We start from the raw sequence: 21,689 nt of genomic DNA, 5'->3' as shown, positions 1-21,689 counted from the left end.
GCAATTTTTCAAGAAAATATCTGCACAAATTTATAGTTAAATCACACTAAATACTGAAAGATTGAATACTTTCCCTCTAAATTTATGAATAAGGGAAAGATGTCTGCTCACACCACTGGTATTCTATGGAATATTGGAGGTTTTAGCCAGTGCAGGGAGGCACTAACAAAGGAATTAAAGGCATTCAGATCAGAAAGAAAGAAACTTGTCCCTCTTATACCAGGTAAATTTCATCATAGGGATTTTGTGTTGGCCTTTTGTGCCTGAAATACTTTTCATCTGGGTATCTTATCACTTATTATCTTCTTACCAAGACCACTTGTGCTCAAATGTCATCATCTCAAAGAGACCATTTTTTCCCCTTTTTATTAGTATGTAAGTTCTATCTCTCTGGCATTATTTTTCTGCAAAGCACGCATTGCCCTTAACCTGTCTCCCAGTTAGAATGTGAACACGTAACAGCAGGAATTTTTTATGTTTTGTTCTCTTTTTTCAGTTATAACAGATAAAATAGTGCCTGGTATGTAGTAGCCATTTATCAACTATTTGAAGTATTTAGCATTTCAAAAATAAAAATAAGTAAGAAGCTCTTATCTCTCTTGGTTTTGAATTCTGTATTTAAGCTATATCAAATAATTATCCTTTCATTGTCCCGTTCCAAAAGTTTGACTCTCTTAATATTTTTGCCTTTAACATTTCTATAAAAGTTTAGTTTTTAAAAAGATTTGTATTTATTTGAGAGAGAGAGCACAGAAGTGGGGTGAGGGGAGAAGGAGACTCCCTAGTGAGCTGGGAGCCTGTTTTGGGCCTTGATCCCAGCACCAGGAAATAATGATCTGAGCCAAAGGCAGGCTCTTAAATGACTGAGCCATCCAGGTGCCCCATCCTATAAAAGTTTTAATTGTTTATTTATTTTTCCCTTCCTCTTATGTGCTTGCAAAACTCTCCATCCAAAAGCCATAGCATAAAAATGCCATCTCACGGAGAAACATGGTGATTGCAGGCACAAAGGCAGTACTTCCAGTTTGAATATGAAGAAAAGATGTCCTATGTGGAAACCAGTTAAGTAAAACTCAGTGAATGAAGACTTTACTTTGAGCAAGTCTATAAATTACTTCTAAGACAGACAAAAAGCAGGTGAGAATGAAAAGAAATTCCGTCTGGAAGTTGACAACAATTTTGTGGGGTGAGAGACAGCTGACAACAGATTAGAGAACACTAAAATCTCAGTGCCTGATATGGGCCTGGAAGGGTTAATTAACACAGGCAATGTGAAGTAGTCAGACCCTAACTTCAAGCAACAAGAAGGTCAAGAATTTCATATGGGGAATATAAAAATTGGTGAAAGGGAATAAAAGGAAAGGAGAGAAAATGAGTGAAAATATCAGTGAGGGTGACAAAACATGAGAGACACCTAACTCTGGGAAATGAACAACGAACAGTGGAAAGAGAGGTGGGCGAGGGATTTGGGGTGACTGGGTGATGGGCACTGAGCGGGGGGCACTTGGAGGGATGAGCACTGGGTGTTATGCTAAATGTTGGCAAATTGAACTCCAATAAAAAAAAAAAAAGTTCAAGAATTTAAGGGCCAAGGTTCCTGTGAAGTCCTGGATTCAGGGAAGAGCTAAAGACAGAAACTGAAGGTCTGTGTGAGGCTTTGGAGAACTGAATCCCTTTCTTAGTTCACAGCTCCTCATTTCCCATTTGTCCCTAATGGACATTTCCTTTTGGAGATGGTGAACCAGAAGCTCAACTGGTATGCCGTGGTGGGACATTTCACTGAAAATGATGGGGTTAGAAACTGAGATGAATAGTGGAGTACCCCAGTGACCCTTTTTCACATCACTTCTTTCCCAGAACATACAGGGGGAGCAAGGTAAGTCATTGATTAGTTTGAACAATTGCAGCAGACTTGAGGCATAGGCAATTCGTAGTTGTTTGGTGCCTGGCCATGGGAGGTTAGTGAACGGAGTGGGAAAGCCCAGTCAGGGATGTGTTTGGATGTGGACTCCTTTTGCTATTCTGGAGGGGAACTGTCCAGCTTCTAGCCAGGGTCTTAAACTGGGTCAAGACCAGCAATTTAAAAAACAGTATTACAGGGTATTGTTTCTTCTAGGCTCTCTCAAAAAAAAGAATGAGATTACGTATATGTGTGTATGTGTGTGTGTATATAAACCAACCCACAATAAGAATCTCACTGAAAGCAAAAATCAAGATTAATAATGTTACTGTCAAAAAAATAATAATAATATTACTGTCATTTCCCTCTATATTAGCATGATGACAAAGGCAACTATCTCAACCATTATTTAATGATATTATAAAATTAAAAGCTAATTCCACTGACATAAAATATCACAAAAACATAATCATAATTATTATTAATATCAATATTTATGTGTATAAATCCTTTTTTTTGAAAACTAGACTATTGAAAATATAAAAGAAACATTGGTTATATAAATACTCGAAATATTTTCATATAATGATTCAAACATATTCTAGGACAAATAACTTACTCAAATGTTCTTTTAATAATCTGCCAAGAGGTTTTGTGGGGATGACATGGTTAAACACCATTTATTCGGTGATTAAAAGTGGGTGAATCTTTGTTTCACCATGACCTTTTAAATATATATGTGCCTGAAGCAATTAGAAATCACATAGTAAATTTTTCAGTTAGGGGAAAAATAGATTAAACAAAGGGCAATGGCATGCTTAGTAGAGGATTTCTCAGAGCTATCATAATAACTGTTTGAAAACAGGAGACAGAATGGAGCAGGGGACAAGCACAAAGTTGTAGTTCACAGTGCCTAGATTTCAATTCAAGGATTCACCACCGATGATCTTGGTCAGGTTACTTGACATTATCGTACCTCCTTTTACATTATGGATTCTCATTAGTAAGAACAAAACTATAAAGATTTCAATTTTGTAGGTGGTGGGGAAAATGAAGGTGGAAAGGTGCTATTCCCAATTCTCTGCAGTGGTAATTTTAAAAAAATAAAGAGGAAATATTTAAATTTCAAACAACGTGCGTGTCTAACAATTAATTCGGATAGGAAGGACTTGCTACAAGTTATATTTGCCAGCAGGCTTAGGGGAATGTAAGCCTCCTTTTTCTCTACCACTAGTATAGCAGGAGAATGATCCTCAGGGGCTGCCAAGGAATAAAACCAAAGGGAAGGAAGCAAGGTACTCGAAATGTCCTGTAAATGTGATCTCTAAAAGAAACCATAGAATTGAACATATTAAAATGTATTCTCCTTAACTGCTTAGATTTTGTTATCCAGGGATATGAGTTTAATGCCTAAGCCCTCTCAGAAAGAATGCTATTTCTTCCTTAGAACAAAGGAGTTCTAAACTCTAATGTTATTCATTGAAAATAGAGTAAAGAAGATTGAAACACTTAGGAATAAATTTGTAAAAGTACAAAGTATATATTCTGTACACTAACAACAACAAACAAATAAATTAAAGAAGATCTAAATAAATGGAAAGACAATCTATTTTCATGGGCCCAAAGACTTAATGATATGTTAAGATACTAATGATTTCCATGTTGATTTATAGATCAATCTCCATCAAAAGTCAAGCTAACTTCTTTGCAAGAGTAGACAAACTAATGGTAAGATTTATATGAAAATGCAAGGGACTTAGAATAGCCAAAACAATTTTGAAAAAGAAGAAAAAGTTGAGACACTCGCACTGCCTGATGTGTGAGAAATGTAATCTAGACAGTGTGAGATATGTCCACATATGGCATATGGATAGTGATATAGTAATTGAAATAGAATTGAGAGTCCAGAAATAAACCTGCACATTTATAGTCAATTGATTTTCAAGGGTGACAAGACCAATGGAGGAAAATTTTCTCTTCAGCGAATGGTGCCAGACTAACGCAAAATAATGAAAACTCACACCGTATACAAAAATTAACTCAAAAAGGATCAAAAACCTAAACATAAGAGCTAAAAATATAAAACTCTTAGAAGACAACATAGGTGTAAGATATTGTGACACATTCAAAGAGCTCAAGTAGACATTTCTCCAAAGAAGGTATATAAATGACCAAAAAGCAAATTAAGGGATGCTGGTCATTGTAAGCCCTCAAGGAAATATATATCAAAGTCACATGAGATACTTTGTAGTCCCTGGGATGGTCATAATCATAAAGATAGATAAGGACAAGTATTAGTGAAGATGTGGAGAAGTTGGAATTCTCAGACACTACTGGTGAGAATGTAAAATGGTATAGCTGCATTGGAAAACAGTCTGATAGTCCCCAATTTCACTCATTAGTAGAGCCTCAAGGGAAAAAAAACCCACGTATGTACACATAAAATTTGCACACATGTTTATAGCAGTATTATTTATAATAGCCAAACAGTGTAAATAATCTAATTGTCCACCAGTGGAGAAATGGATTAATAAAATGAGACATAACCATGCCGTGGAATGTTATTTGACAAATTAAAAAATGAAATATTGATACATGCTACAGCATAGATGAACCTTGAAAATATCATTGTTCAAGCCAAACACGAAGGACCATATACTATGTGATACCATTTATGTGAAATGCTGCACTGTTGGCAAATCAAATAGATGGAAAGTAGATTGGTAGATGCTTAAGGCTAGGATGGGCTTTAAGGAATAAAGGACATGGGTTACATTTTGAAAAATGCAAATGTTTTAAAATCAATTATGGTGATGGATGTATAACTGTGAGTATAACAAAAGCCACTAAATTATATACTTTAAGTGGTTGGTTTTGTGCTATATGAATGGTATCTCTGTAAAACTATGTTTAAAAGGATGAAAAATAATCTGTATATATTCACATATCTATGGATATTTCTGTATGTGAACATCTGTATCTACATTACACTAAGCATGAGTTCATACTCTTTTACTGCCTTTCATTATCCGATGGACTGTTTTAGGTTTCTTCTCTTGCTGTAAATCCCCACTCCAACCCTGAGAAACTTGTTTTTCCCACCCACCATTCACTTTCTTGTTCAATTTCAAATATATGTACAGCAATTTCAAAATTATAAACCGTATCTTCATGTGAAAGAACTTTATCAACTAGAATACAGTACCGTGTGCAGTTCCTTCTGCCTGTTGTCTTACAGACCCCATTCATTTCCAAAGTGACTTAGGTCAGCACCTTTCCTCCTATTCCTTTCAAGGAGATGGTAACAGACATTTGTAATGCAATGACATAGTTTTGTCACAGCTGCATTCCCTCTGGATTCTCTAACTTCCTAAATGACTCTTTTAAGTGTATATATATATATATATATATATATATATGTGCGTGTGTGTATATATATATACAGACACACACAATTTTATTTATTTTTAATGAATAAAATATAATGTATAAAATATACAATTTTAATGAATAAAATATAATGTATAAAATATACATGTATAAAATATACATATAAGTATATAATGTGTGTATATATATATATATATATACATTCTTTGTTCTCTAAAGTTTTATGTGTTTTCACTAAAGCCAGCATGTACCCATTATTGTAATGTCAAAAAGGAATAGTTTCATTGCCCTGTAAATCCCCTGTGCGTCCTTTGTTCAACCCTTTTTCCCTCTCCCTGCATCCCTGACAACCACTCATCATTTCATTGACTCTATACTTTTGCCTTTTCAGAGTGTCTTGTAAATGGAATCAGAGCAAGTATTCTTTTGAGACTGGTTTCTTTTACTTAGAATTTATATTTGAGGTTTCTCCATGTCTTTTTGAAGCTAGACAGTATATCTTTCTACTAGTGAATAATACTTCCTTGTATAGATGTATCACAGTTTTGCTTTTTTTATCCATTCTATAGATGAAAAGCATCTTTAAGTTTTTGACAATTAGGAATAAAGCTACTATATGTATTTTCATGCAGGTTTTAGGGTAAACACAAATGTTAAAATTAGTTGGGTAATCTTTTCAGGCTGTGTTGAACCTTGTGAGAAACTACCAAACTCTTTTTTGAATTCCCACCAGCAAGGAGGGAGAATTCTTATGATGATATATCCCACTTGATAGTATCAATGTTCTACATTTTAATCATTCTAATAGATGTGCAATGTTATTTGTTTTAATCTGCAATTCCCTAATAACAAATGATGTTGAAAGAAAAAAGAAAAAAAAAACAAATGATGTTGAGCATCTTTTCATGTGCTTACTTGCCACCTGTTTATTATTTGATGAGGTGTTTGTTCAAATATTTTGGCAACTTTTTAATTGGATTGTTTATTTTCTTGCTAAATGTTAAAGAGTTCTTCATGTATTTTGGAAACAATCTTTTATCACAATGCATGATGCAAGTATTTTCTTTCAACCTGTGACTTTTCCTTCTTTTAACAGTATCTTGACAAAGTAGAATTTCTTAATTTTAAAATACTTTTACATCAAGGTGCTTTGCTTTTTTTTTTTTTTTTATGGATCATGCTTTTGGTACTGTATTGAAGAGTGCATTGCCAAACCCAAAGTCCTAGAGATTTTCTCCTGTTTTCTTCTAGAAGATTTATAATAATTTTGTTTATGTTTAGATCTGGGATCCATTTAGTGCTAATTTTCATGAAAGGAATGACATCCATGTTTAGATTCCTTTTCTCTTTCTTTCTTTTTCTTTTTCTTTCTTTCTTTCCTTCTTTCTTTCTTTCTTTCTTTCTTTCTTTCTCTTTCTTTCTTCTTTCTTTCTTTCTTTCTTTCTTTCTTTCTTTCTTTCTTCTTTCTTTCTTTCTTTCAAAACTATCCTTTCTTTTCACCATTAAATTACCTTTATTCCTTTGTCAAAGATTAGTTGACTGGATTTGTTTGTTTGCTTTTGTTTTGTTTGGGGGCATTCTGTTCTATTTCAATAATTTATATGTTTAGTCTTCAAAAATTTCACGCCGTCTTGATTACTGTGTCTTTATAGTAAGTCCTGAATCAAGCATCCTGAGTCCTTCAACTTTTTCTTCTACTTCAGTATGTGGTGGCTATTATGAGTCTTTGGCTTTCCATGTTAACCTTAGAAACCTTTTATTAATATTCACAAATAGCTGGCAGAGATTTTATTGGGACTGCATTGATTCTATAGATTTACCAGGAAAGAATTGACATCCTAAAAATATTGAGTCTTCTAGTCCATGAACATGAAATAACTTTCTTTGTTTTGGTCATCTTTGATTTCTTTCCCCAGAGTTTTGTAGTATTCCATATATAGGTCCTTACTTAGTTAGATTTATACCAAGTATTTCCTTTTTAGTGAGCTATTATAAATAATATGATTTTCATTTCAAATTCTAATCCCTCATAGCTCTTGTGTAAGAAAGGAATTGACTTTTATATATTTTCTGTTCTCCTGTGACCTTGCCAGAATTGCTATTATTTCTTGGAGGGTTTTGTTGATTCTTTAGGATTTTCTACATAGACAATGCCTTTTACTTCATATTATTGCCTTATTACACTCGCTGAAACTACAAGCACAATGTTACAGGCGTGATGAGAGGGGAGGATCCTTGCATTTTCCTCAGTTTTAGAGGGAAAACATTCAGTTTTTCACAATTCCCTCTTTTTATTACATTTTACCTCGATTTTCCAGTTTCTTTGTTTCTTTCGTCTCAATTCTCCATCTCATCCCAGTCCTGTTGTTATAGAAAAGACAGTGGGAATCAGACAGTTTCATTTAAATCATAATTTGGATCTTGGTCAAGGTAATTTAATCCTTTGTATTTAGTTTTCTCATTCTAAATTAGGAAAATATTGCCTATCTCAAGTGCTGTTATGATGATTACTTGAGAAAATACTTCCAAAAGACTTTTTTTTTTTTTTACGAATACCTAACTTTGACATAGGTCCTATGCTAAATTCTTGGGATTTGACTGTGACACTGACTCAGCTCTCAGAAAAATTCATGGAAAAAAAAGTCAGGGTCACAGTGCATTTTAAAAATCATATGTGCTATGAGACCTATCAGTTTACATAGTTGATTTTCAGAACCTGGAAGCTACCATCTTTAGTATTATTCCTTTTTGAAATTTAGTCACTCTTCCTGAACTGTCAAAAGAGCTAATACATTTCCTGTCTCTTTTTTTACATATCTTCTTTGTTTCCATCCTCACATAATAGGTACAAATAATTCTCCATTTGATAATTTCTCTATTCTCTACATGGTTCTCACTTCATTCTCCTCTTTTCACCTACATATCTCAAACATTTCTCTTTTTTCTTTTTTTTAAGATTTTATTTATTTATTCATGAGAGACACAGACAGAGAGGCAGGGACATAGGCAGAGGAAAGAGCAGACTCCCTTCGTAGTGATGGATGCAGGACTGGATCCCAAGACCCTAGAATAATAACCTAAGCCAAAGGCAGATGCTCAGCCACTGAGCCACCCAGATGTCCTCACATCTCAAACATTTCTAAACTTGGGATATATAATGGCAGCACTTTGTTTTTGGTAACATACATATTTTGGTTATAATTCCCACATAGTTCATACAGCATACATAGAGTGTTTCAAATATAATATTTCAGAGGGAAGGGGTGACAGTAAAAATAGATTTTTGAATAAAGCAAATTAAGCATTTTAAGTAAGTTTTTTGTCATAATATTAACACTGATTATTGAGGTATACTGCACAAAATTTAAAGTCCAATATTATTCTTGGGCTTTATGCCTTACATTTTATAAGGAATAGGAAGATTAAAGAAATTTTTTATATATGTGAGTATAGGGGCACCTGTTTTACTTTTGTGTTTTAAAGAATATAATCACCAATAATATATTGGTTTCCTGAAGGACAGTGCTTTGTTACTTAAGCAATGGACACCCAAGATATAACTAAATAAAACTTCAGCTTCCAAATATTCTCTGATTCTCAGGTGAGCGGCTAAATTAATTTATTATATTGCCTTTTAAAAACATTGTGTTGGAGACAGGATGGAAGAACAAAATGTGGAGAGTTGGACAGGGATGGAGGCTATAGCTTACACGAACATACGATGGGGAGAATATTAGAAAGGTGCTATACTAGGAACAGTTGTTTGCCATTCTATACTTCCTGCAACCTGCAGTGACAAACTTAAAATTTTGGTTTTAAAACATGAAGTAATTTGTCTTGCTTGTTTCTCCTTACTTTCTTAATTAAGTAAGCTAATGAAGCAATAGCATATAGAGATATTGGCTGGGGTTTCCATGTGCATGAGCGTGTGCCTGTCTGTTTAAAATACATTAACATTTTCAGCAGTTACTGCTGACTCTTTAGTCTCTCCAAAGTCCTCTTTGCATGAGCAAATTTGTATTTGGTTTGGAACATGTTCTAAATAGTCTCCACCAAGTGTTGGAAAGCAGTCTTGTAGAGAGGGAGTAAAGGCATTGCATAGACCTTTGATAACCCTGGCATGCCTGCTGTCCCTTCAGAGAAAAATGGTATGGTTTCAGCATACACTTGGCTGGTTCAAAGAATGTATTCACCAAGTTGTCCTTGTGACTAATGACTGCTGTGCAAAATGTTGTAGAAAATTTAGGTGATGTCATTTACTAATTAATGAAATACGTTCTTTGATAGATTGAATTCTTTACCTTGAGAAAATAAAGATGAATCCTTAAAGAATCAAGAATTTGTTCCTTATAGAAATGGAATCAAGAAAGTAACTACCATCTAAGAACCTATTTAGTTTGATAGGAAGTGTTCTGAAAGTGGTGTGCCTGTCTGTTTTATATGAGTAAGGGTAACCATTTAATTGGCCTGTCCTTGAGTTGAGTCTTCCAGTATTTGAGTTACTCTGTGATGTAACTACTGGAATAAAAAATAGATAAATATTAATCAGATATTTAAGTGACTATTAAGTAAGAATTTGTTTAGAATAACATATTGTGTGTATCTGTGTGTGTGTGTGTGTGTGTGAGAGAATATTCACTAAGTTTTTACTATATTCTAGGCTCCTTCACAAACATCAGTCCTCAAAACAAAGTTGTTTCTATGTATTATTTATCACCATTTTACAGAGTTGGCAAAGGAGATTCACAGGGCCTGAGTAATTTTCCAAACGTATTAAATTGTGAATATTTGAATCATTGACATATTCTTTGATTTCAGTTCCATTATTTGCAATGTAAGCTTTAATTAATCCTTTAATGAGAATTAATCAAAGATCCACTTCCCATATTTGTGACTCCACAAATGAGGAACAATATAATAGTCGTCTTAAGATTAAAAAAGTGGAGATGGTATTATTTAACATGAATAGTGTGTTTTATATTTCATGTTACTTTGCATAAATTGCAATACATCTATAAACTTAATTTTTCTAAGTAATTTATTGTTGGTTTGAAAATAAAATTAGATGACAGACTATAAGAGTAAAATCTGTAGTTTTAAAATAGGTCAAATTACTTAGGACATGATAAAAAGGAAGAAAATCTATATAGTTAAGTACTATTCATTTGCACTGATCGTTTTTTTTTTTTTTCTTAATAGGCACCAATCTCCAACCACAAAGGTTTATGTTTTAATTCAAAATAACAATTAATATACCTCAATTTCTGGTATAGTGATCTTGTTCTTTAAGTATTTTTTTTGCTTTTATTTATGAAATTTAAAATATGACCAAATGAAAGTACCTTGTAACTGTTAAAATGATGATTTTTTGTGGTATCTTAAAATATTTAGGAAGAGCCATCAGAAGCACATGTTTCCCAGATTTTTTCTTTGTCCTTTTAAAATAATATAATCTGTTCCACACATCCCCTCGAAAACCAGGGAGCAAAGAAAAGAATCTATAAGAAAGAGAGCAATAGTCAGACTTAAAGATTGGTAATTTAGTCAAATAAGTAGGGCTTTTGTGGGGACCAGATAACCAACATCTATCCTTGGTACAGCAGGAGATGGTGGGTGGTCTCAAATCATTATAGATGGAGGGGGTTCAAAACATGAGGAAGTTGTAAGTGTGGAGAAAGTTATAAATAAAAGCTTTCAACCTTTCAACACACTTCCAAAATATGCATTAGGTAGAGATGATTGCCCTAAAGAGAGTAATACTGATTTTTTTCTTTCTTTTTTTTTTTAAATAAAGGATCTGTCCAAATGTCGATCTTTGTGACTTTTGTTTCATACACCAATGATTGTTTCCATTGTGGAAGGAAAAATAGAATTGATTTTGAAAATTGATGATTCCAGTGTCATTATTAGTTAGGTGTAGAATCCATTCTTTTTTCAAAAAGTAATCATTTTGAATCTGGCTTATCCACAGTTTTCAATCCTAGACACACACGAGAATCATTGATGTGCTGGGAATGGCAGCCTCCCAGCTCAGCTCTCAAATTTCCGCCAGCAAGATGACTCAATAGTGATGGTGATGACCTTGGTTGACAAAGATAATATTTACCATCAACATTGAGTTATTTTTATGTAACCCAAACTTGTCATTTCTTAGTCAACAAGAATACATATATGAAAATGAGAAGAGGCTTAAAAATTAAAATTCCAAAATATGTCCAAAGAGCATTGAAAGCAACCTAATTTGGGGGAATTCAGAAGTTTGATAACAGTACAGTCCCTTTTATCTTGACAAATAAAGTATCCTTTGCTTTGAGAATTACAAAATACTCTGTTTATTTCAAGAACCAGAACCAGTATGCTGTCACAAAATATTTCTTCTTTAAGGAACAAAAACAGAACCCAGAGGAGGAAAAACGGTGTGTAAGTATAGTATTAGGAAATGCTAACCACTTTTAAAATCCTGTCTTTCAGGAAAGAACGGTGACCATTAGAAGACAAACTGTAGGAGGATTTGGATTAAGCATAAAGGTAGCCTGTCTTTCCAGTCTATCCTTAAAGGCCATGCTATATTGCCTGCATTTTTGTGTATTTTGATTTTTTGCTGCTTAATAGTTAGATAAGAATGGCTATAGCAAACTCCTCAATATTTGGAGTGAGATATACATTAGGTAGGTTCTCACATTCAGAATTTTACCTGGCATTGAATATAGGTTAATAATTTTCTCCATCTGGTGTCATCTAAAATATCAGATAAAGTATTATAGTATGCATGTCTTCCTCTATCCAGCCAGAGTGGGAACTCCTGTCCCCTCAGTGAATGGAAAAGAACAAGCTTTACACTAATAATAGTTCAGTATTAAGTGGGTTTTATTCATCTTTTTCTTTTGTTTAGTTTTCCTTTTTTTTTTTTTTTTTTTTTGGAAACCAGCCATGGCACAATGCCAAGTATATATGATAGACAGAATTTTAGCATCTGATTTATTTTAAAAATGACCATACTGGAAATGGTCACTTCCATTTATTATTAAATTTTAAAGGCATTTTTCCCTCTATATGGTTGACTAGTAAAGATGTACCACACCTGCAAGTTATCATCGTTGAAACAAAATAAATTTTAAAAGGATGAGAACTTATATAAATATTGGAAAAGTTAGCTCAATGTCTTTGAAACCCTTTAGAAACCTACATCTCTGCATAGGTAAATGAAATTTAACGTTATCTTGACCATTGGGTTAGGTATTTTGCCTGTGTATCATGAAAATCATACATCTCAGGTATATCATGAAATTATATCATGAAATTTAACACAGCTCAGTTTATATATGCTTGGAAAGTGGAACTCTAAATTTTGACTACCAGTTCTGGCTGACATTATGAAAATGACTCAGAAAAATATACCAGTGTGGAATAGCATTGTGTTGTTAAGTGATGAGAATATTACCACATGAAATGTTAGTTTTAAAACATATATTTAACTTTCCTTTATCTATCATCAGCTAAAACCAGGGAGATCTGTAGACCAAGTTATAGAATGTGGAAATGAGTTTTGTTTTTGCTCTGATATTTATTGGGACTGTTTGGAGGCTTTAAGGGTACCACGGAAGAGGGACATTTGGGTGGCTCAGCGGTTTAGCAGCTAATGTCACGCCCAGCGCCTGATCCTAGAGACCCAGATCGGGTCCCACATCAGGCTCCCTGCATGGAGCCTGCTTCTCCCTCTGCCTGTGTCTCTGCCTCTCTCTCTCTCTCTCTCTCTCTCTCTGTGTCTCTCATGAATAAACAAATAAAATCTTAAAAAAAAAAAAAGATACCATGGAAGATAGTAAAAAGTCCATAAGAGAGAACAAACGCTAAGTGTGAATAAAACCCAATCTAGAGAGCTGGTTTCATTTGAGATAAGCACTTTCACCTACCAGACCTAATTCAATTTCTTTCTTTTTCTTTTTCTTTTTCTTTCTTTTCTTTTTTTTTTCTTTTTCTTTTTATTTCTTCTTTCTTTCTTTTTCTCTCTTGCTTTCTTTTTCTTTCTTGCTTTCTTTTTCTTTCTTTCTTCTCTCTTTCTTCTTTCTTTGTCTCTTACTTTTGTAAAGATTTATTTATTTATTTCAGACAGTGAATGAATGGTGGGGTGGGAGGAGAGAAGCAGACACTCCCACCCCACTAAGCAGGGAGCCCAACATGGGACTCCATTTACTACTACATATTTGGAGATCATGACCAGAGCCAAAACCAAGAGTCCATCACTTAACTAAGTCACACAAGCACCTTTGACTCTATTTCTGATGGTGGAGCTACATTAGTTTTGTGCAAAATGGAAATATTCTTTTCTATCTTTTCTGTTTTCATTTATAATTTAAACTCAATAATCCAATATAATTTATTTTTACTAAGATGACACAATTTTAACCTAGACAGTTCTTAAAACATCAAGAATTTTGCCAAATGAATTATGTCTATTTAATATTTTCATTACTCCAATCCAAACAAAACTCTTACACAAAAATAAATATTTTTTTTTTATCAAATCACTGTGTAGTTTCCATTCATAATATTAAACATAAGAAGCAGTATTTGAATTGCAATCTGTGCCATATATTAGGAATTCTGACCAAAAAAGGCAATTATTTTACAATTCTTATGACGTACTAACCAGAAATACAAAAATTAATACTTTTACTTAGAATATTATCCAGTCATTTGAAAATTTTCCTTTTAGGGTTTTCCACTTTGCTTTTCTCAGTACTTATCTCTGATATTTGCTTTTTAATTTTTAAACTGTCTTTGATTCTGTTAATGTGTGTACATATATATGTCATGTTATATATATGTATCATATTATATGTATGTGTGTATATATATATGTATACTATATACATAGTGAACAGTTTAAGAAATTGTTTTAGCCTATGCAGAATTAATATTTTAATGTTGACCATTTATTTATTTTTCTTGTGTATTTATTTGTTTGTGTACTTATTGCTGGAACAATTTGTGACAATAATATAATTACTTACCTAAATATATAATCATATATCTTATCCTTATTTGCTTCAGTTAAGTAACCAGTGCTCACACACACTGGAGATTTTGCAGGTGAGAATTATTGACTTAAACCTGGAATATCTCAACTGGAGATAACAGAAAGAAGAATGCATGTTGGACAATTAAAGAGGCATTAAACAATATAGTAAAACTCTTACAGGTGCTCCTGAATCTCATTGTACTAAGAACATATGGTCATGTTATTTCAATTTTACCTTCTAAAAAATTATTTGTAGAAACCCAATTAAAGGGTAACAAAATGTCTTTTTTTTTTTTGGTCAGATAACACTAAAACACTCCAGCATGTGCTGTTACCCGTCAAAGCTAATTGGCCATGCCCTGTGCTCCTGACAAATCTTGGCTCACAGGCCTTTAAGGCCCCTGTCACCATCATGCATAGTGGCAACTCCTTGGTTTTCCCATGTGGTAGTCGGTGCTACAAAGTTGGTGAACAATGTCACAGAGAGGCTTCTCATATGACATGTAGTCTGATGATTGATGTATTAATGTGCCCCAGTGGCTGTGGACTGTGGGCAGTGTGACATCCCTGAAGCTACCAGTGTCCTTTAACCCTTGATGTCACGTGTCCATGTAAAGTGTTCTTGTTCCCCAATGCTCTCCAGGCAGAGTCTCCTATAAAGGTGGTGAAATAAAAGTGAGCCTTTACCTCCTTTTATTTTCTCTACCTTATTGTTGGGACAATGTTAAAAGTTCTGGGACCAAATTGTGTGTATTAGTCACAGGTGGCTTAGAGGTGGTCATATGTCTGAGGTAGTGCACATTAAGGAATGTATCCATCTCTAAATTTCCTGAAATTCTAAGGAAGAAGAGAAAAACATAAATGTATTAGATATAAATCTTTTAAGATATACTTCATGCCAATTTTAACTTATTTTCTTTTCAAACATTATTTCCCCTTTTATTATAGTTTTGTTTTTTTCATCTTAAGAAAATTTTTGGTTTGCGTTACTAGCACTTCTTATAAAGTTTGAGACTCTCTTTGAAAAGTCACAATTATTTTAAATCATATCCAAAGATACTAGACCCTCAATGTGGAACACAGTCACCCAAAAAAAGAGCTTTGGCATCAATTACATTGATATTTAATGTACAAATCAGATATATCTCCAGAGATAAATTAATTTTTTAGATTCCTAAAATTCCATTTTTTCATAAGAGTGCTTTTTTAAAGATTTATTTATTTGTTTTAAAGAAAGAGAGAGAGCATGATTGGGGAGAGGGGCGGAGAGAGAGAGAGAGAAGCTCAAGCAGAGCCCCCACCCTGGGCTTCATCTCCTCACCCTGAGATCATGACTGAGCAGAAACCAAGAGTCAGTCACTTAACCAACTAAGCCACCCAGGTGCCCAATAACAAAAGTGTTTTACTGTGAAAAAGTAGAGACCAAAATTATCTATATAACCATGTTAATTCTACATGACAGCAAAAAAACCCCACAGTGCAGAACCACGGATCTGTGGGCACTTGACAGACTTGTGCTAAACATTTGTCTTCAGCTCCTAAAAATGAAAGAGATTCTTTTTAACCTTTGAGGAGTGTTCGCATCCCTGGGTCCTGGCTTGTTTCTGCTTTGTTGTCCATGTTACAGTTATTTTCTCGCTGCAGAGTAAATCGAGTAGGAGCAAATTGGTAACTGAACCAGGGTGCAATGAGATGAAATTTGGAGCCATGGCATATACACAGCATCTACACCTTTATAGCTGGCCCTGCCCTATGTTGTCTTAAATGGCATTTCTCTACAAGCCTCTACTCCAGAACCTCAAAATAGAAATGATGCCCATACTTTCTGATCAGAAACTTAGTCATGAGCCACTGCTAGGGTTTTATGCATTGTGCTCATTCCTGAGCTGTCTTCCAGAAATCCTTGCTCATTCAAGCTATTTTTGCCGTTGTGTTATTTTTTTTCATTGTGTTACTTTTTAGAACACTTACTGCATCTGCTATAACTTTGATCTTTTTTTTTTTGGCACTTCTTTGCAATTCTCCCTGGCTTTTATAATTATTCAATCTTGCTCTATTTAAACATTCTTCAGAAGTCATTGTGTGTTTTTTCCCTTATATCACTTTTTGTTTTTAGCACTCAATAAAATGTCAACCTCTTCTTTATGTTTCTAAATTTCCAAAAGATCATTCTCCAAAAACTGAACAAAAGGATCACTAACCTTTTCACTTATAATCACATAATCTTCTCTGTCCCCAGACTGAAAGTGCTTCTTTTCATGAAAATTTCAAAAATTAAAGAAGTAAAAACAATGAATCCTCGAAGTAGTAATTAGTAAAACTTAGTTGTCAAGAGACCAAAAAGACAGTTTGCAAAGCAAGAGCAGTCAAACCAAAACATGGAACGAGGCTCAGGGTATATCCTTATAAAGCAATGTGTATAGTGGGAGGGTAGTGACTGTTTATTCCTCACAGGGATTGGTTATAATATCACAATTTTCTTAAATGATAAGGAATTTTTTAGTGGTTACCTCATATCAACCTTGGAAATAGTTCAAGTTTTTCTTATGATTTCTAGAGGCATAAACAAGAAATGACTTGGGTCAGGCTAGCCTTGCAAATAAGCTAACTGAAGCTTTGTTTGTATGACTCCGGTGGTTTTGTCTGATCAGAGAATTTTCAAGCCTGGTCACCATTTGTGTTTGATTTTTACACCTTGACGGTCTCAGATTCATCAGGCCACCTAATGTATATTCTCACTGTTCCTACAGGACATTCCAATCTGCACCCTTGTCTAGTTTTCCAGAGTTCCTAAATTCCTATGGTCTTTTCTGTCCCAGCTTTTCAGTTCCTGCCCCCTTTCCCTCACACCTCACCAGCCTTCTGGCTTTCTGATAGAATCTTTCGTTCAAGTGCTTATCCCTCTTGTGTGCACTATCCTGATACTTAACTGTTTCAAAAAATAAGTTAATGGTCTCCTACACCTACATTCCCCAATAATCACTGAAGTTTTGCATCATAGGTCCCAATATTCTTCTATTTTTGCCTCATTCTTATGAAAATCCACCATATGGATAATTACCTTAAAGTGAGTCACTATCTTATTTATCTTCCATATCTTTGAAAATACAATACTATACATTTGCATATTATTAAATCACACCTCTGGTCATTGTCAGTTAACAAATCACCTTTAGAGAAAGGGTGCCAATTATTATTACTGGAAAAGGTTCTATGGAGTTATATTCCAACAGACAAGGCTATGTCATCTCTATCCATTAAGGAAATATTTGTAATCAAAAGTGATTTTTTTAAAGATTTATTTTTATTTATTTATGATAGTCATAGAGAGCGAGAGAGAGAGAGAGGCAGAGGGAGAAGCAGGTTCCATGCCAGGAGCCCAATGCAGGACTCGATTCCGGGACTCCAGGATCGCGCCCTGGGCCAAAGGCAGGCACGAAACCGCTGAGCCACCCTGGGATCCCCTCAAAAATGATTTTTATATGAAGCTTTAACTTTGCAGCAATCAAGAATGAAATTATAATTACTATTAAAACCTTATCACTTATAAACAATATCGCAAGTATATATTAATTAACTGCTCTTTAAGTGACAGATGCTAAATGCTTTATATTCAGTTACATTTGCCCTTTAGTATCCAGCAAAGTAGGTAACCTATTGCTATCCCTCTAGAGACAGTGCAGTCAAGTATTAAGAAGTTGAGTAATTTACTCATTGTTGTACTTGGCAGAGCTGGGCCTAACCTCACATAAAGCAAATGATGTAGTCCTTACTCTTAATAGCTATGCTCTGTAGCTATAGAAACCAAACTAAATTATCTCTAAACTCTACACTTGGGAACACAAATAATGTTTCCTTTCTAAATTATCTACATTCTGGTTTATTCAAAACTAAACTAAATGGATCAGTAAGTCCAGGATGAAGTAAGCAATTTAATATGAAGGAGTTGGTATTGATTGTATCAAATTTACCAAATAAAAATGTATGTCTTCATAACAGCTATAATAAATTTCTGCCTTTTAATTTATTAGTGGGTGATATAAGTATGCCCACATTTATATACATTTCTTCTCATTCTCTTCCTTGTTCTTTTTATTTGATTCTCATTCTTCTGTTTCCACCAGAGACAATATGGACACATACCATTACATTTCTGCCAAAATCAAACTAAGTGATATTAGCAGGTAGGCATGGCACTCAAATAGAGCATATTTTCCCATGTCCTTTCAGATCATATTATTTTAGGTGTTTCTTCCATGCTTGTTCATTAGGCTCTTGACCTTAATTACTGTGCTGTTATTATCTGTTTACAAATATTTTCCTTGTTCTAAATAGATATATAATGGTGGGGTCTATGTATCTTTTCCCCCCAGAGGCTAGAATATGATTGACTAATTGATTAACCAGAATAATGACAATATTGGATCCAAAATATTTATTCGGTTAAGACTTCCAATACTCTAAAACCATTCTGGGTTGGATCTGGCAGAATTTTAGTTATACTGGTAAATTCTTTGTATAGAGGCCTACTCAAAATGTATTAGATGGGAAGTTATATCCTGGTTCCTGTAAGGCTAGTTTTAAACTTAATTTTGCATTGAATGGTAACTATTTTAGTAATTTTTGGGATGCACCGTAGAATATTGCCTCACTTTCCCTAGTCTTGATTTTATACTGGAACAACAAAGCTCAGTTAATTCATTTATTCTCTAAACCTGGAGCATAAGTCTGCACCCTGTCTGGTCTAAGGGTGAGTTGGGGAGAAGCCAGTAAAGGAAGGTCTGCTTCGACCTCCTGCTCTTTACAATCCAGTGGGAAAGTCGACATTGATCAAATTGTGATGTAAATAAATGTAAATAATTGCCTGGATCCAGTGTTACAGAAGTGAATTATATCAAGTAAGGAGACACTGATGAATGGGGTCCTTTAGCTGAAATTCTGAGTTTGAGTAAGAGTTTACCAGGTTAACAGTAAAAGAAAAAAAAAAAACAAAAAACATCCAGGCAGAAGGAATAGTGTATAATGCTGCCCTGTGGTGCTCAGAGTGACAAGGTTCCTGGATGAAATGGAGAGAAGGCTGAAGTCACCAGACAGCCTGCTGAGGATTGGGGCTTTTTTCCACCTGTAATAGGAAGCCTATCACCTGTTTTAAGCAAGATGAGTTGCATTATGTGATTCTTGACTGGAGAACCTTACATTTCCCCATTTAGGTCCAGAGCTAAATCTAATTAACTTTAGTAGAGCTGGACTGCTCTCACAATTCATCTAGTACATTAAGGTACTGTAAGTTTAAGTTCCAATTTTGTCTCCTGAAAAGTAATTTTCTGCAGTTAGTTTAGGAATTCTTTCAAAGCCCCTAATGTCTGATTCAAAACAAAAACAAAAACAAAACGAAACAACAACAACAACAACAACAACAAAAATAAATAAAAAAACCACCTTTGGACTCAAACCATTCAAATATCAGGAGAAATTTTACATACAAAAAAAAAAAATGTTGAAAAAATAGGGGTTAGTTTTATCCTGTCCTTTAAACATAGTTCCAACACTCTGGTCTTGAGGGAGGAGTTACTGAGTTGGCCTTCAGAAATTGTTATTTCAACAGTGTTTTTCTCTAGACAGATCCCAGGGAGAGTTTTCCCGCTGTAGTACCATGGTAACTGGCATGAAAAGTCTGAGCACTAAGAAAATCTTTGGATGAGTAGTTAAAGGAGAGAAAACTGTGAAAAGTGAAAACAGCTGATGACAGCCATACAGACAAGAGTGACATAAACAATGCCACTTTGTGTCCCAAAATATCTGAACCATATAATATCTGGATGAATTTGTTTCTTCCTTTTATGCCACCTAAAACTTCATTGGTGGATGATTCATCTCAGTTAACTAGTTCTTTCTTCTAAGAAATGGAGATGTATTCCTAAAATCCTTTTCAATTTCCAAATATCTCTAGAAACTAACTGTAACCATGGGCATTTAATTTCATTATACATTCTTAGCTTCTACTTAAAATCGTTTTGCATTTTTTTTTAAGATTTTATTTATTTATTTGAAAGAGAGAGAGAGCATGAGCAGAGAGGGGGCAGAGGGAGAGGAAGAGGGAGAGGGAGAAACAAGCTCCCTGCTGAGCAGGGAGCCCAATGTGAGGCTTCATCCCAGGACCCTGAGATCATGACCTGAGCCAAAGGCAGATACTTAACTGACTGAGCCACCCAGGTACCCCTCATTCTGCAATGTGTTTTAAAGAATGGGGCTATCTTAGGCCTGGGAAAGCTTTTGACTTCATTTATTCTATTCGCTCATTCATCAACAAACATTTCAAATATAAAAAAAGAAACACATTATTCCATTCACTGAGTTTACACCAACATATGAGACAAACTACCAAAAAACTTTAATGCCGTATTGGAACCTGCATTCTAGATACGAGTGGTGGAAGGAGAATGAAAGCAAATAATAAATATAAGAAATGAGTAGAGATAAGAGTAGATTGGAAGCTGATGAGTATAATGGTAAAGAAAGAATAGAACAGAAAAAGAGAATTGGGAACTTAAAACTCTAAGTAGTAAATATTAAGTCTTAGAATGGATTAGTGCTAAGATTATTTACTACCCTAATGCCATATTATTTTATTCATAAATCTTAATCAACAGACTATTTAGAGTAATAGCTGACTTGTGTCTATTGTGTGCTAAATAAATACTCATTTCAATGATCCTATCAGTCACAAATTACTATCTTTTGATTAGATGAGAAGTCATTTTAGAATTTGTGCTTGCTATGAACGTGCTGACCGAAAGGCAAAGCAGAATTAGAAGCCATGTGGCTAAGGCCAGAGACCACAGAGCTAGTGAGGGTAGGTGGATGAATATTTTGTTGGTAGCAGTGTGTTTGAATTTCAATCTAAGATAGTTTTCAATATTTTATTTATCATGTCCCTAATATTCTAGAAGTGCAAAGGACTATTTGCCAAGAAAAAGTTGAATATTACTACTTTTCTCAAAAACTATTGATCATCTTATATTTAAATATAGTGACAATTCACTGTTAAAAAATGATATTCATGGAAAAAATACAGTTCTAAAATAACTTTTGTTATGAAGATAGAGAAACCCAGTGGAATATTAGATTGTCTTTTCAACTGTCCTATGTTAACAGTGCTATACTTCTTCTTTTGTGCATGACATTTTATTCTTTTTATTTTTATTTTTAATAATTTTTGAAAGATTTTATTTATGTGAGGGAAAGAGTGAGAAAGAGAGAGTGAAGATCATGGAGCGAGGGGTGCAGAGGGACAGGGAGAAGCAGACTCTCCCCTGAGCAGGGAGCCAAATGCAGAGCTCCATTACAGGATCCCAGGATCCTGACTCCCAGGCACCC

The 21,689-nt window shown here is 34.3% G+C and overlaps 1 protein-coding gene across 4 annotated transcripts in view; it reads left to right on the top strand.

Annotated features, from left to right (window-relative positions):
- SNTG1 (syntrophin gamma 1) overlaps positions 1-21,689 on the top strand; it is a 791,929-nt gene that overhangs the window by 536,090 nt on the left and 234,150 nt on the right. For all 4 annotated transcript variants that reach the window (XM_041768508.1, XM_041768507.1, XM_041768509.1 and 1 more), the window contains one exon: positions 11,762-11,818. In XM_041768508.1, coding sequence (XP_041624442.1) covers positions 11,762-11,818 — 57 coding nt within the window. The remainder of the gene's footprint in view (positions 1-11,761; positions 11,819-21,689) is intronic.

The sequence above is a fragment of the Vulpes lagopus genome, chromosome 9 (genome assembly GCF_018345385.1).
Source record: "Vulpes lagopus strain Blue_001 chromosome 9, ASM1834538v1, whole genome shotgun sequence".
Lineage (NCBI taxonomy): Eukaryota > Metazoa > Chordata > Mammalia > Carnivora > Canidae > Vulpes > Vulpes lagopus.
This window is presented reverse-complemented; position numbering and strand designations above follow the sequence as displayed.